The following is a 13,448-nucleotide window of genomic DNA, read 5'->3' as shown; positions in this document are numbered from 1 at the left end:
GGTGCTGTCTGCATTGACCTCGGCGTTGGTGGGGCACTTCGTATCGGGAGGCCTTCCGCTGTTGCTTTCCCTTCTCCCCGTGCTGCCGCGGTGTTTAAAGCAATGCCGCAGCATTTGGCGCAGCCATGCGCGGCCAGCCAGGGCTCTGCCCTGCAACCGGAGCCCGGCGGAGACACTTGGCTTCAGGCGCTCCTGTCGCTGCCTTCCCTTTGCCTTCGAAGGCAAAGTCAATTCTTTTAAAAACGACGCCCTACTACCGGTAAGACAAGACTCCCCTGCCCAAGAGGGCAGCCCAACCCCACATGGGGAGGCTCTTCACGCTCTGCCCGGCGCCAGGCAGGGATGGCAGCTGGGCGCTTCTCCAGGGGTGGGCTGATCCTGTGCTGCGGCCCCGGGAGATTCGCCTCCCCATGTGGGGTTGGGCTGCCCTCGGGCGGAAGGTTTCCCAATACGAAGTTCCCCACCAACGCTGAGGTCAACATCTAAGCCGTTGCCGCCCGCCTGCCCGAGGATGCGGGGGGGGGGGGAATTAAGTCACCCCCGAAAAGATGGCCTAGCCGTTTTATTTTGTGAGAAACACGGTATATATTTTCCCTTTAAAAAAGTGCATGAAAAGGTTTTCTCCTTCATGGAGTTTCTAGAACCATGTACTGACTGGTATGTATGGCTGTTTATTTTATTGCAATGCTTTATTTTTTTTTCCAGAGAAATACTGCTCTATTTTTTACCTGAATGTGATAAATCAAGAGACCATATTACATCCATGTGCCCGGAAGATGTTTTATCTATGTTCAACGTGAGTGAACATTTAAATTACATTAAAATAAATGTGTCAACACATATGTACCAATATCATATAGTTACTGGCAGCCTCACTCAATGTCATTTATTCAGCAACCATTCAAAGTTATGATGGTGCTGAATGAAGGGACTTACAACCTTGAAGTTCTATTGCAGCATCACTGTAGACATATGAACAAAATTCAGGCATTGATAAACAATTTTTGCCATCCGCCTATTTGCTGCCACTGGCTGCTCTTCCCACTACTGTATCAACCGGGGCCTTCATTCACACTGCCTTTTGCAGTTGCACAGTCGGTGATGAGCTGGCCAGGATCTCTATATGTTGGCTAGGGCCTCCATGTGTGAAAGGAGGACCTGGCTGATATAAAATAGAAGACCTGACTATTGGCACAAAAGAAAACCCCCATCTAGAAGCACATATTGCATGAAAGCAGAAGGACCTGGTCAGTATGCAAAAGTAGGCCAAAAGGACAGAGATGTGGAAATAGATGGTTATAGTTGAAGTAGAGACAGTCCCTTACATTTTTACAAGAATGGTTTGGATCTGGGTTTGTTCTTACCTGATGACAACATGGGATTCACTCAATGGCAGCAACTGACATTCCCAGAACTTTGGCTTAATGATCCACACATCATAGGGTTGCAGTGAAAACTGGGACTGCCAGTATTGTCTTCACTAAGTCATGTGGTCATATGATGCCACGCTTTATAACAACATTGCTTACTGATAACAATGCTGGTCCCAATTGCCATTGTAACGCAAGGACAATCTGTATTAAGATATCCCAACAAGTTTGGAACCAATTACTCATTGGGTAAGGCATGTGCTATCTTTTCATCCAAGTCCTTAATAGAAATATTGAAGAACATGTCACCAAGTATTGGACTCTATTTAATATTCTGTCTAGTTTGATGAGATGCCAGTGAAGAACTCTAGCCATGACCCATAATTTTTATATATTCAATGAGCTTTTTATATAGACTTTTTCTAGCCTTCATTTTTTCTCATTGGAATTATGCTTTTAATTTCTCCTTTTTTAAGCATTTCCACCTATCGACTTTATTTTCGTACTTGCTTTTGCTAGCATTAAATGGCCATTTCCACTGGTGTTCCTGCTACTCCACTTCTTCAGTTAAGTCTTCCATTCTAATGAGCATCGTGTGAAAGATACTTGATATTTTGTGCCTTCCTCAACCTTCCAAAAGAGAAAGTTTGTCAGCAAGACCAGTGAGGGAAACACCAGTATACTTCAGTTTTGAATGTAATTAGTTATAGTTCAGTGCTGTAATGGATAAGACTGTTTTGGACAGTGCAGACTGAATGTTCGGGGACCTGATGCAGACTGGATTGTAGCTATAACTTCCCTTTTTTTTCTTTGAAAATTTATAATTTGCTATTGGAAGACACATCATATGTACCTTTACTTTCATTAGGCAGCTAAAAGTAGACATCAGCAACAGTTTTATTTGTCCTCATTTTTATCCAAATGTTGTTTACAGCACTGCCTCATTCATTCATTCTGAATTAACAATAAATACTTTTAGCATACCGTATTTGCCGGCGTATAAGACGACTGGGCGTATAAGACGACCCCCAACATTTCCACCAGAATATAGAGTTTGTTATATACTTCTGCCGTATAAGATCACTCCCCCTCTTCCACACACCTTCCTTCTTTTCACCTTTTTTTTTTTTGACACTTTTCTGCTTTGGACAATTTTGAAATGAGCTAACCACTTTTGAACCAAGAATATGCAAATAGCTATGGAGTTTAGAATGAGTTTTAAAAAATATTTTTCATTGCTTACCATTAAGCGTAAAATATGTTGGTAGAATAAAATACATAAAGCACAGGAAACGCTCTTACTCCAGCTCAAACAGCTGATCTCTCTCTCTCTCTCTCTCTCTCACACACACACACACACACACACACACCAAAACCCGGACACTGAAAAGGCTGCCAAGGAACAGTATATTCAATGCCTCTCTTAATCAAGAAAACAAGGAATTTCCTTAGAATCTTTTTTTTTCCCCAAGTGGCCCTTTTAAAAAAAAAAAATGGAGGTAACACTTATCTAAAAAGTCTTCCAGTATCTGGAGCGCTTAGACATATTGAAGTGAGGCAGGAGAGTAAGTGAAATTCTGAAATGATCCAGGGCCAATGCTTTTCTTCCCTCCCGCCCGGTGCCATTATTCCACGTCAAACGAACGAGGGGAGGCAAAGAAGCCAAACACGCTAAAAAGGATCTCTTTATTTTCCTACACAAGGTCACACCTACTTTTCCGCATTTAAAGGACAACCTCTCCTCACCACCACCACACACACACACACACCCCAATACCCGCAAACAATGTTCTGGGCATTAATCACCATTGCTACATTAACCTGGTAAATTTATACCCTGCCTCCCCAGTGTTGCTTTGACGGCAGGATTTCACACAGCGGGCGCTTGCTCGCTCTCTTCTCCGCTCTCCCACCGTTCGTACATGTTGGAAGCACCGTAAAACCTGATAACCCACCCGGGGCTCCCCATCCTTAACCTACAGCCGCCCGCATGCAAAACCTGCGTGCAAAAAGAAAAAGAAAAAGAAAAGTACGCCGCACGGAGATCTTCAATCCTCCCTCCCCACACCGCTAAGGAAGGAAGAGGGGGAAAGGTTGCGCAGCGCGTGGCGCAGTGACACCCGCCACACACACACACACACACACACACACACACACACACACCGCTTCCCCCAGCAGCCTCCCCTCCCGCGCTGCAACTCAAGCTCAAGTGGAGTCGGAGTCCTCCCGGCGTATAAGACGACCCCCACTTCTGAGGCATGTTTTTCAGGGCAAAAAAGTCGTCTTATACGCCGGCAAATACGGTATATAGTTCAAAACCTCCTCTCCTATTGCTTCTACCTCTTTCAAGCAAATGTCCTTCAGATGCTGTATTTCACTGATATGGCACCAAGTTTCTATTATACCTAGAAAATCATATTCACTTTCTTGTCTTAAGAGTTCAAACTAATCTTGTTCTGTATTCTGAGAGTTAATGCATAGCCAACAAATGCCCTAATCATTATGACGCAATTTTCTTTCTTATTTTTAATTGAATGTTTAAATAGTCACTATTTCCAATTCCACTTTTTTTCTCTAGCACTTAAGCCTTTATCTAAAATTCTTACTTCAGGGTTTTCATCTCCAGTCCATGAAGTTACCAGGAAACTCAAACATTTATCTCAGAAACAGACTCTCAAAGTCTGTTATGGCCTACCATTTCTGTAACTAGTCATTCACTTAAAGTCCTGCTAACCCTAATCAAATTGACTATACTTCAGACATGCTTGTTTCAGTTTCAAATTCACTATCACAATTCCTTTACTGAGATATTCGCTGTCCTGTTTTGCTTCTATTTCTCCTTCTGAGAGCCTAAGAGAATCTGAAAATTGTTTCTGAATACTAAGTACTGCAGAATATCATCTGTATCTCTTGCTTCCAATTGTTACTGTTATCCTCTGGGCTTCCTTATTTATTCAGCTTTTTTTCACTATGAGTTTATGCTGTAATATCTCCTTTGAACTAATCATTCTCTCATTAGGTTGGTTACACTCAAAGCATAGTCCCTCTACTCCATCCTGTCACATATTCTTCAAGGACTGCTACAAAGTTTGTAGATTCTGCAAATGTATGCCAGGTTCTTAGGCAGAAAAACAAACCTGCTACAGGTATTGCATGTCACAACTGCAGATTTCTTCGTCTTCATTTTTGTTTCTAAAGGCACCAACATAAGGAAGGCTTATAGTTCTTCCCTTCTTAGGCCCTCCAAAATGGACTCTTACCTTAGAAGGGAAATATGGATTCTTCCTTAGTCTGCCTTGAAAATTTCCATTGGCATCTGGTAGCTTAGTGAGCATAAATAGTTGCATACAGAATTTATTTTCCATAATGTATTTGTTTCTTCAAATTGAGCGATTAACCATGCTAAACTGTTTTGTTTGTAAAAATGTGTATGTCACAAATTCACTATACTCAGTATGGGTTACAATATAAAACTATTAAAAAGTATAAAGATCTAATACAAGTAAGTAAAACAAGATAATTGATTTTATTGAAATTTTCAAATTTTTCTAAGTCTCCTTGTGTATTTATTACAATTTATTACATTTAAATCAGTAAATAAATGTAAATCTTAGTTGCATGGCCATTGAAAATCCATGTTGCTTGCTTTTTGCAGAAATACTGCTTTCTCTTTTTGATACAATAAGCAAATGTTGATTTTATATTTAAAAAAATGGACAAGGCTTCTTAACTAAATTCAGATTATCATACTAACTTTTATTTTGTATTACTTTAATAGCCAATCCAATATCATTCTCCAGCTGTCTTTCTGCTTATCTTAAGCACCCCACCATACCTAGGATCTTCTTGACAATGCAAATTGCAGGGTTGGAGATATGATCTCAGATTGGGACCAAGATGTATATAACTTTAGTATTTGAAGCCCACTTTTGTTTCATTTATTATTTTTATTATTTCCATTCCGTGTTTGCTTAAGGAGCCTTTAAGGCATTTTTAGATCTTTCCTTTGTTTGTATTTGTTTTGGTGACTTCGAGTAAGTTTTGATTCCTGGTGATTAAAATATTTTTAGAAGTGATTTACCATTATCTCTAAGTATGCCAAACAATCAGCTGGCTTTTGTGGATATTGCAAGATAAGAACTTGGGTCTCCCAGCTCCTAGTCTTATACCTTACTCACTAGACCAACCATTCTATATTAGGTTCTAATATGAATTTGATTCTTTCTGAAATATTTCTACTTTTGAAAGACAAAAATATATGATTAAAGTCACTGTAGTTTGATTTTTTTGTCTGATTAAGCTATGTGATAACATTTCTTATATACATTTTTCTTTTTGTTCGTTTTTTATAAAAATAGTTAAAAAGACATTGGGATCAGAATAAGACTGTCATTTTATCCATTGATCAGGTAAAACATAAAATATGACAAATATTTTCTGAACTGATTTTCATCATTGGTAATAGATATATTCTTGAAAAAAATAACAGTGAAATACAATTCATGAGATTGCGTTGCTTCATAGTATGCTTAATTAATACAAAAAGAATAGCCCTCATTATACAGGTGAAACTTGAAAAATTAGAATAGCATGCAAAAGTTCATTTATTTCAGTAATGCAACTTAAAAGGTGAAACTAATATATGAGATAGACTCATTACATGTAAAGCAAGATAGTTCAAGCCGTGATTTGTCATAATTGTGATGGTTATGGCTTACAGCTCATGAAAACCCCAAATCCACAATCTCAGAAAATTAGAATGTTTAATAATTTTTCCTCTTCACTTTATGAAAAACTAATTTAATAAGAACCATACAAGACATTTGGGGATTTTTTGATGTAAGGGCATTAGCCTTAGAGTTTATGAACACCTATACTCATTTAAAAGTAGAACTGCAATCAGCATTTTCACTGCACTATTCAAAGTTTTAGGCTTATTTCCTAATCCTCCTATTTGAGAATTCTTAGCTGTATGAGCAATCTGTGGTTCCTTCCAATGGCCAGTTTCATAGTTGAAATATGTATACGGTTGTTTTTGGGGGATTACAATGTCTTTCTTGGGTATTATGCTATGGACAAGTTGAGCAACTGTTTAAAAGGAGGAGGATGGTTTCCTTAATAGATGGCAGAACATTGCACAGTAAAATGAAAAATTTTCCTTAAAATTTGTAGTAAATTGCAAACATATAAGCATATATTTCAGTATTTCTCACAGTATGAAAGACAACTTTCCCAAAAACTCAAGCGTCAAGAAGAACATTGCTTTCAGAAAGTCTATGCCATTGAAAGACAAATTTATCTACGCAAAGAGCAAATAAAAGCAACGCAAAAAAAGCTTGACCATCTTCGGAGAAAAATAGCCCTATTGCTATCAAGAATGAATCCCGTAAGTGCTATTATTCAATTGCAATATTATATGCAATTAAACTACATTTATTTCTGCAAAAGTTATATTTCTTTATATGTTAGTTATATTATCATTCTACATCACAGAAAATATGGTTTGTTTCAATATTTCCAATAGAGCTGCAATCCAAATGAGGTTTGTAGGAAGCTAAGGAAATGTTTTTTTAAAAGATTTATGGGCTATTTATGTTTTTAGAATTATAAGCAATGGAAAAAGAAAATATTAAAGATGCCATTTATTTGGCAAATTCTGTTTCCATTGAAATATTAAAGTAAGAAGGAATGTCTTTTCCCTGATCAGCCAGATACGTTAATTTAATTTATGAGATATAAATTAAAACTTAAATGATTAACCAAAATTACATTATTGGCAGATACTTCTAATGTCTATCTTTATGCATTAGTTGATACATAGCGTGATTTTTAAAACACTAGACAACCTGATCCTTAAAATTCTTACTTAAATAATTTGTATATAACAACGTAACAAAATAAAATGGAATCCTAGATTATTCAATTCTTTTAATTTGAATATTACTATTGATTCTATTAGAATTTTTAATACAGGTGATTCAGTCTTAGATACGTTTGCTTTAAAGCATCATCGTTGTTTCACAGAAATAACAGATATTGTTCAATAAATTATTGTTTTAATATATTATTTTTTAAAATAAAATAATAGTAATAAGGTATAAAATTATATAATTTCCAATATAAATAATATACAACACATCTATACATACAGGTCTTAATATACAAGTCTCCAAATATAGACTAAAAATATAGACTAAAATAGACTAAAAAGCCATTCAGAAAAGAAAATAATGATTTGCAAAACAGGAGGGCGGTTGAAGATGAAAATAATCCCCCTGGCTGCTATTATTCTGATGGAGATTAGCCTTATTTAAGGGTGAATAAAATATGCAATCAATTATAACAATGAATGTGCTGTCCCGCTCTGTTGGGTCTGTCTACATAGTTGGAACAACTGATGAAGCTATCCCCTTTCCCCTATTAATGAAAATTCAGACCCAGATGAATGTTCATATCTAGCATTACAAGATTGGGATAGAACCCAGAAGTTATCACAGGTTGGGGATAGAGCAAGCATACATTATGCATAACCAAATGTTTGAATAGAAGTTATTTTTTCCAGTGACTTTTTCTTTTTAAATTTCCCATTCTAAGAAAACCATTGCATATGACAGTTGCCTATGATACACAGTTTTAGCCAAAGGGGCTATTTAGGATAATTCTCTCTGGAGCTGTTACTATAATAGCAATGCATGTTTGCCGTCTGTTGTTTCAGCATCTTGTTATAAATAATCTGGAACATGTCGATACCATCTTGGAAGAATGTTTAAACCAAGAAATCACTCATCCTTTGGTTCCTGTAACTACTAACTTCTGACATAAGTGAATCTACATTGCTGGATAAAGAAAATGGGAGAGTACATAACACTTTATAGTGTATAATAAGATGCAGATATAGATGCAGGTAACAGGTGGTAAATAAAATAATCTACTGTTATTCTGCAGAAGTCTTCCGTGTTATAGTGTTAATTAAAGTTCTAAGTTGTGTTTTATGATTTACCTGTTGTATTTTGAAATTATTGGAACCAATCTATGAAGACCATTTACTTTAAAGTGTATGGGTGTAGTTTAGCAAGAAAATATTTATTAAATGATTTGTAATCTGTAGTCTATAGTCTTTTGAATATTCTGTTGGAATTATTGTAGAAATTATTAAAATAATTTTGTGTACTTTTATTGTTTTGAAATAACTTCATGGACATTATATAACTGTTTTGCATGAAAATTAAAGTTTGTTATGACACGTTATTAAAATTTACTACATCTCATAAGTAAAGCTAATTTAAAGCTTGATTGACTAGTGTTGTTGACTGAAATAATTGACATGTACTTATTAAGGGAAACATTTAATCCATGACAATTATTTAAAAGCTTTCCCCAATAATAAATGCATATTTAGGGTGTAATGAAGACCACATCTTAAAATTATCTTAAAGGAAACAAATCTTTAGCATAAGACCTATTGAATGCTTCACCCAATCTCTCTACTTTTACACTAGCTTTACCACAATGGTGTTTTGGAATTGCAAAGTATATATATCATATTTTTGGTGAAGAAAATGCTATAGCGTATATATTATACTGAGGCAAAGATGACAAAGAGCTCAGGGTTACCAGAAGAGAATTAGCTAATCAGAGCTTTAATGGCACAAAGATTTCCAGTTGCTCTATTCATCCCTGCTGTTTCTTCCTTGAGTTGATAATAGAGTTGAAGTATAACTTACAGGATATTTCTCTTCTTCCTTCCAATCATTTCAAGTATCCATCTATAGGGTTTTTTTTCCCCTGCTTTCTTTCTAGGAGCCTGAAATAATCACTTGTAACAGACTGTTTTATTCTGTTTCAATTGTTCCATCTATTACGGCATATTTTTCTCTCTATTTCATTTTCTTTGCCATAATCCTACTCTCTGAAATTACCAATTACTTTCTCTATGTGGCTTTTAGACCTCAAATATCTAGGTTAGTTTATGAGCCTTAACTATTGGTCAGCTGCAGTGAAAACATTTCTTTGTAAATTTATGGCTCATAGATTAGACAATCCAATGATAATGAATCATTAGCTTATGAATTAATGGTTTAGCATGAGACCAATGAATTTTGTTGTGAAAACCCAATTCAAAATTAATCAACTTAATGTGATAAAACTAATAACATAATGTTTAAAGATTAGAAATCCTGCTGTTTTTCTTATTATTTTTGACAAATTAAAAAAATACCTTCAAGAAGTTAATGTTTTAATATCTTGAAAACAACAGGATACATTGATCTAAATTATAACTGTATCTGAAACTAGTACAAGTAACATCACAAAGCCTTATAATGTCAAATTGTCAGGCATGAAAAACTAGAGCCACATGTTAAATTCCAATTAAATTGATTTATTGCTCATGTGCTCTGTCCTCTGTACAGGAAACTAGTCAACTAATGGTTAGCACTATTTTAGCATTAAATAGGGGGTTAATGAATTCAAGACAGGTTGAACTTAGTCTGCTTGTGACATCATAGAGATTCTAGGCTGTTTCCTGTCGCCTATGTCCCCCTGGCTTCTACATAAACCATTTAAAAATAATTTAAATCGGATGTTAAGGAAGAGGAAAACTCAAAAGGAGGTTCAGCAGAATGTAGAACAAACAATGGTAGAGGAAAGCATTGCCCACAGACAAAGTAATAGACAGACATTTAATATGGAGGTTAATTAGTCAATTAAACAATAAGGGCCGAAGACAGAATAGGATAAACATGCTATGCAGTGGTGGGATTCAAATTTTTTTACTTTCGGTTCTGTGGGCATGGCCTATTTTGTGGGTGTGGCCTAGAGGTCATGTGACTGGGTATGGCTTATTTGGTGGGTGTGGCTTGGTGGTCATGTGGCTTGGTGGGTGTGGCCTGGAGGTCATGTGGCTGGGTGGGCGATGTCACTGACTTCATCCTTGCCTATCAGCTACTACTGCAAAAGACATAAAACAATATTGTGCTTTGATTGGACTTGATTGTGGCTGTAAGCTGAGGACTAAGGTAACAGAAGGGATCTCTTTTTTCACCCAACAATGTACAGTCTTTATCAGCATGGGGTCCAAAGAAAGATACAGTTTTTCATTGTTGGAAGTTAAAACCCATCCCTCTCCTAGGAAAATGAAATATTTTAGGATATATTAAAAAGGCAGAATATTTCCCCTAAAAAGAAAAGTAACAACTCAAGAGAGGCAGAAATTCTGCCCCCCCCCCTTTGCTAATGGACCATTACTCTGGCCTAGGCCAGTCTATTTTACATAACAAAGATCTACTCCAGGTAGAGCTATATTAGGAATTGCCCAAAGCCCTTTCATTACATCATCATCCAGCAAGGCTCAACCAAGTCTGGGACTCATGCCCCTGCATGGCCCATGGGAATCTGACAACCAATCAGAATACAAGCTCAAATTCAAATCCCAACAGAGGGCATAAAACCAAGGAACTCTCAGCCCAAGAGCTCAAAGGCATGTGATCCTGTCCACCATTAAACCATCTTTACAAGCAGTCACCAAGTTTCCAGTGTGTTTCTTCCCCAGAACTGAACCCAGGATAATTCTTCCAACATCATCTAAGAAGCTAGATCAATAAGAATGAATTTCATAGGTACATCCACAGAGCAATACTGATTTCTTTTTCTAAAATTTATTCCTCAGTCAGTTCACTGATTATATGAATTAGGTTCAGTATTTAGGTCAGTACAAGGCAAGTAGCCTGTTAGTGGTGTCATGGTTAAAACAATGGTAAAGCGACATGGATTTAAAAACCAGAAATATTTTGTTGGGTAGAATACATATTTAATTTTACACATGTTAACAGCTGCTGGAATTGTCTTTGCACAATGATGTAAAAACAAAGATATGAAAATGAATAAAAAATATTAGAATGTGCAGAAATGAATAAATTAACAATTACAAATTTACAATCGAGAAGGCTTAGAATACTTTTTAACATGGGATTTCTTTTATCAATGGCTAGAAACAGAAGTTAGAAATGTAAAAGTGTAAAAGAAACACCAATTATATAAGGAAAGTTCAGTAAAAAAGATAAGCAAATATTATTAGTATTTGATCATTGTAATGCGTAGATAACTTTGAGAGTATACCCGCCCCCAAAAAAAATACTGCAGATAAAAACCATTTTTTACTTAATCCCCAGACAAAGCCACTACAATAAAAACCCTGGATTGTTCCCCCAAGGATGCAAAACCTCACACCAGAAATCTCAGCCCTTCTGCCTTTAAGAAACCCAGCTGTATCTACTTTGTGAGTGTGTGTGTGTGTGTGTGTGTGTGTAGTTTTCAGTTGTGTAGGGAGTGTGTTTTCAGTTGTGTAGTTTTGTGGGTCTGCTGCCAATCCAGAAAAATCATACTGTAACGTGACTGGATTACACACACTCACAAAGCAGATACTCCCTACACAACTGAAAACTACACACACACACACACACACACACACACACACACACACACAAAGCAGATACAACTGGAAAAATCTAAAAAGATTTCACACAATTTAAAAGAACTTCCATACACACACAATGACAACCTCACAAAGCAGCTGCTTTCTAAAAATAAAAAAGCAGCTAAAATTTCCCAAATTTTATATGACTTTTTTAATGAAAAAAATTAACACACTTACTGTTTTTTTAAATCAGGGGTCTTCAAATTTGACATTTAAGACTTGTGAACTTCAACTCCCAGAAGCCCTTCTCCAGTCATGGTAGCTCAGGTATTCTGGGAGTTGAAGTCTACATGTCTTAAAACTTGCCAAGTTTGAAGACCCCTGCCCTGATTTAAATAAGAAAAAAAAAGCCAATTGAAGAAAGCAGGGAGGCAGAATCAGTTGCTCACCTAGGAGCTGGATGCAGCACAAGCAAGGCAGAAGACAAGTTTACAGCAGTTTGGGAATCGGGAGAAGGCCTCTGAAGGAGGTAAGTGCTTGCTGGAGGTGGGAGGGAAGTGGGTTCTTTTAACAAGGCTGGCTAGGCTGGAGCCTATGGGCTCTAGCCTGGCCAGCAAGGATCTCCGAGGGCTTTTAGAAGCTCTTGAGGGGGTGGGGGGTGATCACAATGGCTTGGAAGCAATCGTGGCAGCTCGAAAACTCGGAGCAAGACCGGGTGGCTGGAAGAAGATCTGGGGCCTTCAGCAACGCGGCACAAGTTATCATGGCGGCTTGGCTGGCTACACGAGGCCCTGGGCTGCAGGCCATGGCCTCCAGAGGCTCCACAAAGGCCTGGATGAAGCTGGGCAGCAGGAAAGTGTAGCAGGGGCCTCGACAGTACAGCACAAGCCATCGCGGCGGTTTGGCCAGCTGTCCGACGCCCAGGCTTTATGCCACGGCTGCCAGAGGCTCCACAAAGGCCCGGACAAAGCCAGGAGGTGGGAAAGTGCGATGGGGGCTTTGGCAGTGTGGCACAAGCCATTGCCGCTGCTTGGCCAGTTGTGTGAAGCCCCGGGATAGAGACCATGGCCTCCAGAGGGCCCCAAAAGCCCAGGGAGAAGCTGGGCAGTGGGAAGAATCACCAGGGGTGGGCAACCGCAAGAGAAGCACCCGGCCCACAACAGACCCGTGGTGACTTGGGGAGCTATGCCAAACCGCAGATTGAAGCCACCGGGTGGCAGGAAGGATCACTGGGGGTTCAACCCAGGGCAGGGGCCAGGTGCTGGGGGCTCAGTGCTTACCTGGTCCTGTAGGCATATCCTGTAGGAGGTCCGTTGGGGAAGAGTAGATTAATCTCAAATCAGCTTAAGCAGGCAACCACAGAGAGACTAGCATGTGTAAGCAATAAGACCACTTGGCAATGCCTTTTTATAGGGTGGGCTTGGGATGGGCAGGCTGAACGTCGTGTGGGTGGGGCAAGCGAGCGGTGAGAGGGCGGGCAGGGCAAGCAAGCAAGCGGTGACCACTCGGGCGACTGGAACCGGTTTTGGGGCATGGCCAGCCAGAAGTTGCTAACGGTTCCATGACCCACGCCAAATTCCTGCTACCGGGTTGCCAGAACCAGTGCAAACTGGCTGAATACCACCTCTGATCTGTACCCTTGAGTTACATAAAAGTATGCTGAT

General features: G+C 38.4%; 1 protein-coding gene across 1 annotated transcript in view; it reads left to right on the top strand.

The window, feature by feature from the left end:
• MORC1 (MORC family CW-type zinc finger 1) overlaps positions 1-8,606 on the top strand; it is a 49,612-nt gene extending 41,006 nt beyond the window's left edge. The window contains exons 24-27 of the mRNA XM_087966539.1: positions 706-796; positions 5,729-5,779; positions 6,574-6,756; positions 8,086-8,606. Coding sequence (XP_087822665.1) covers positions 706-796; positions 5,729-5,779; positions 6,574-6,756; positions 8,086-8,187 — 427 coding nt within the window. The 3' untranslated portion in view covers positions 8,188-8,606. The remainder of the gene's footprint in view (positions 1-705; positions 797-5,728; positions 5,780-6,573; positions 6,757-8,085) is intronic.
• The last annotated feature ends 4,842 nt before the right edge of the window (positions 8,607-13,448 follow it).

Source organism: Notechis scutatus, chromosome 5 (genome assembly GCF_049901735.1).
Source record: "Notechis scutatus isolate UNSWTSFEM ecotype Mainland chromosome 5, rNotScu1.2, whole genome shotgun sequence".
NCBI lineage: Eukaryota > Metazoa > Chordata > Lepidosauria > Squamata > Elapidae > Notechis > Notechis scutatus.
The sequence above is the reverse complement of the archived record's forward strand: the minus strand, read 5'-3'. Positions and strand labels throughout refer to the sequence as shown.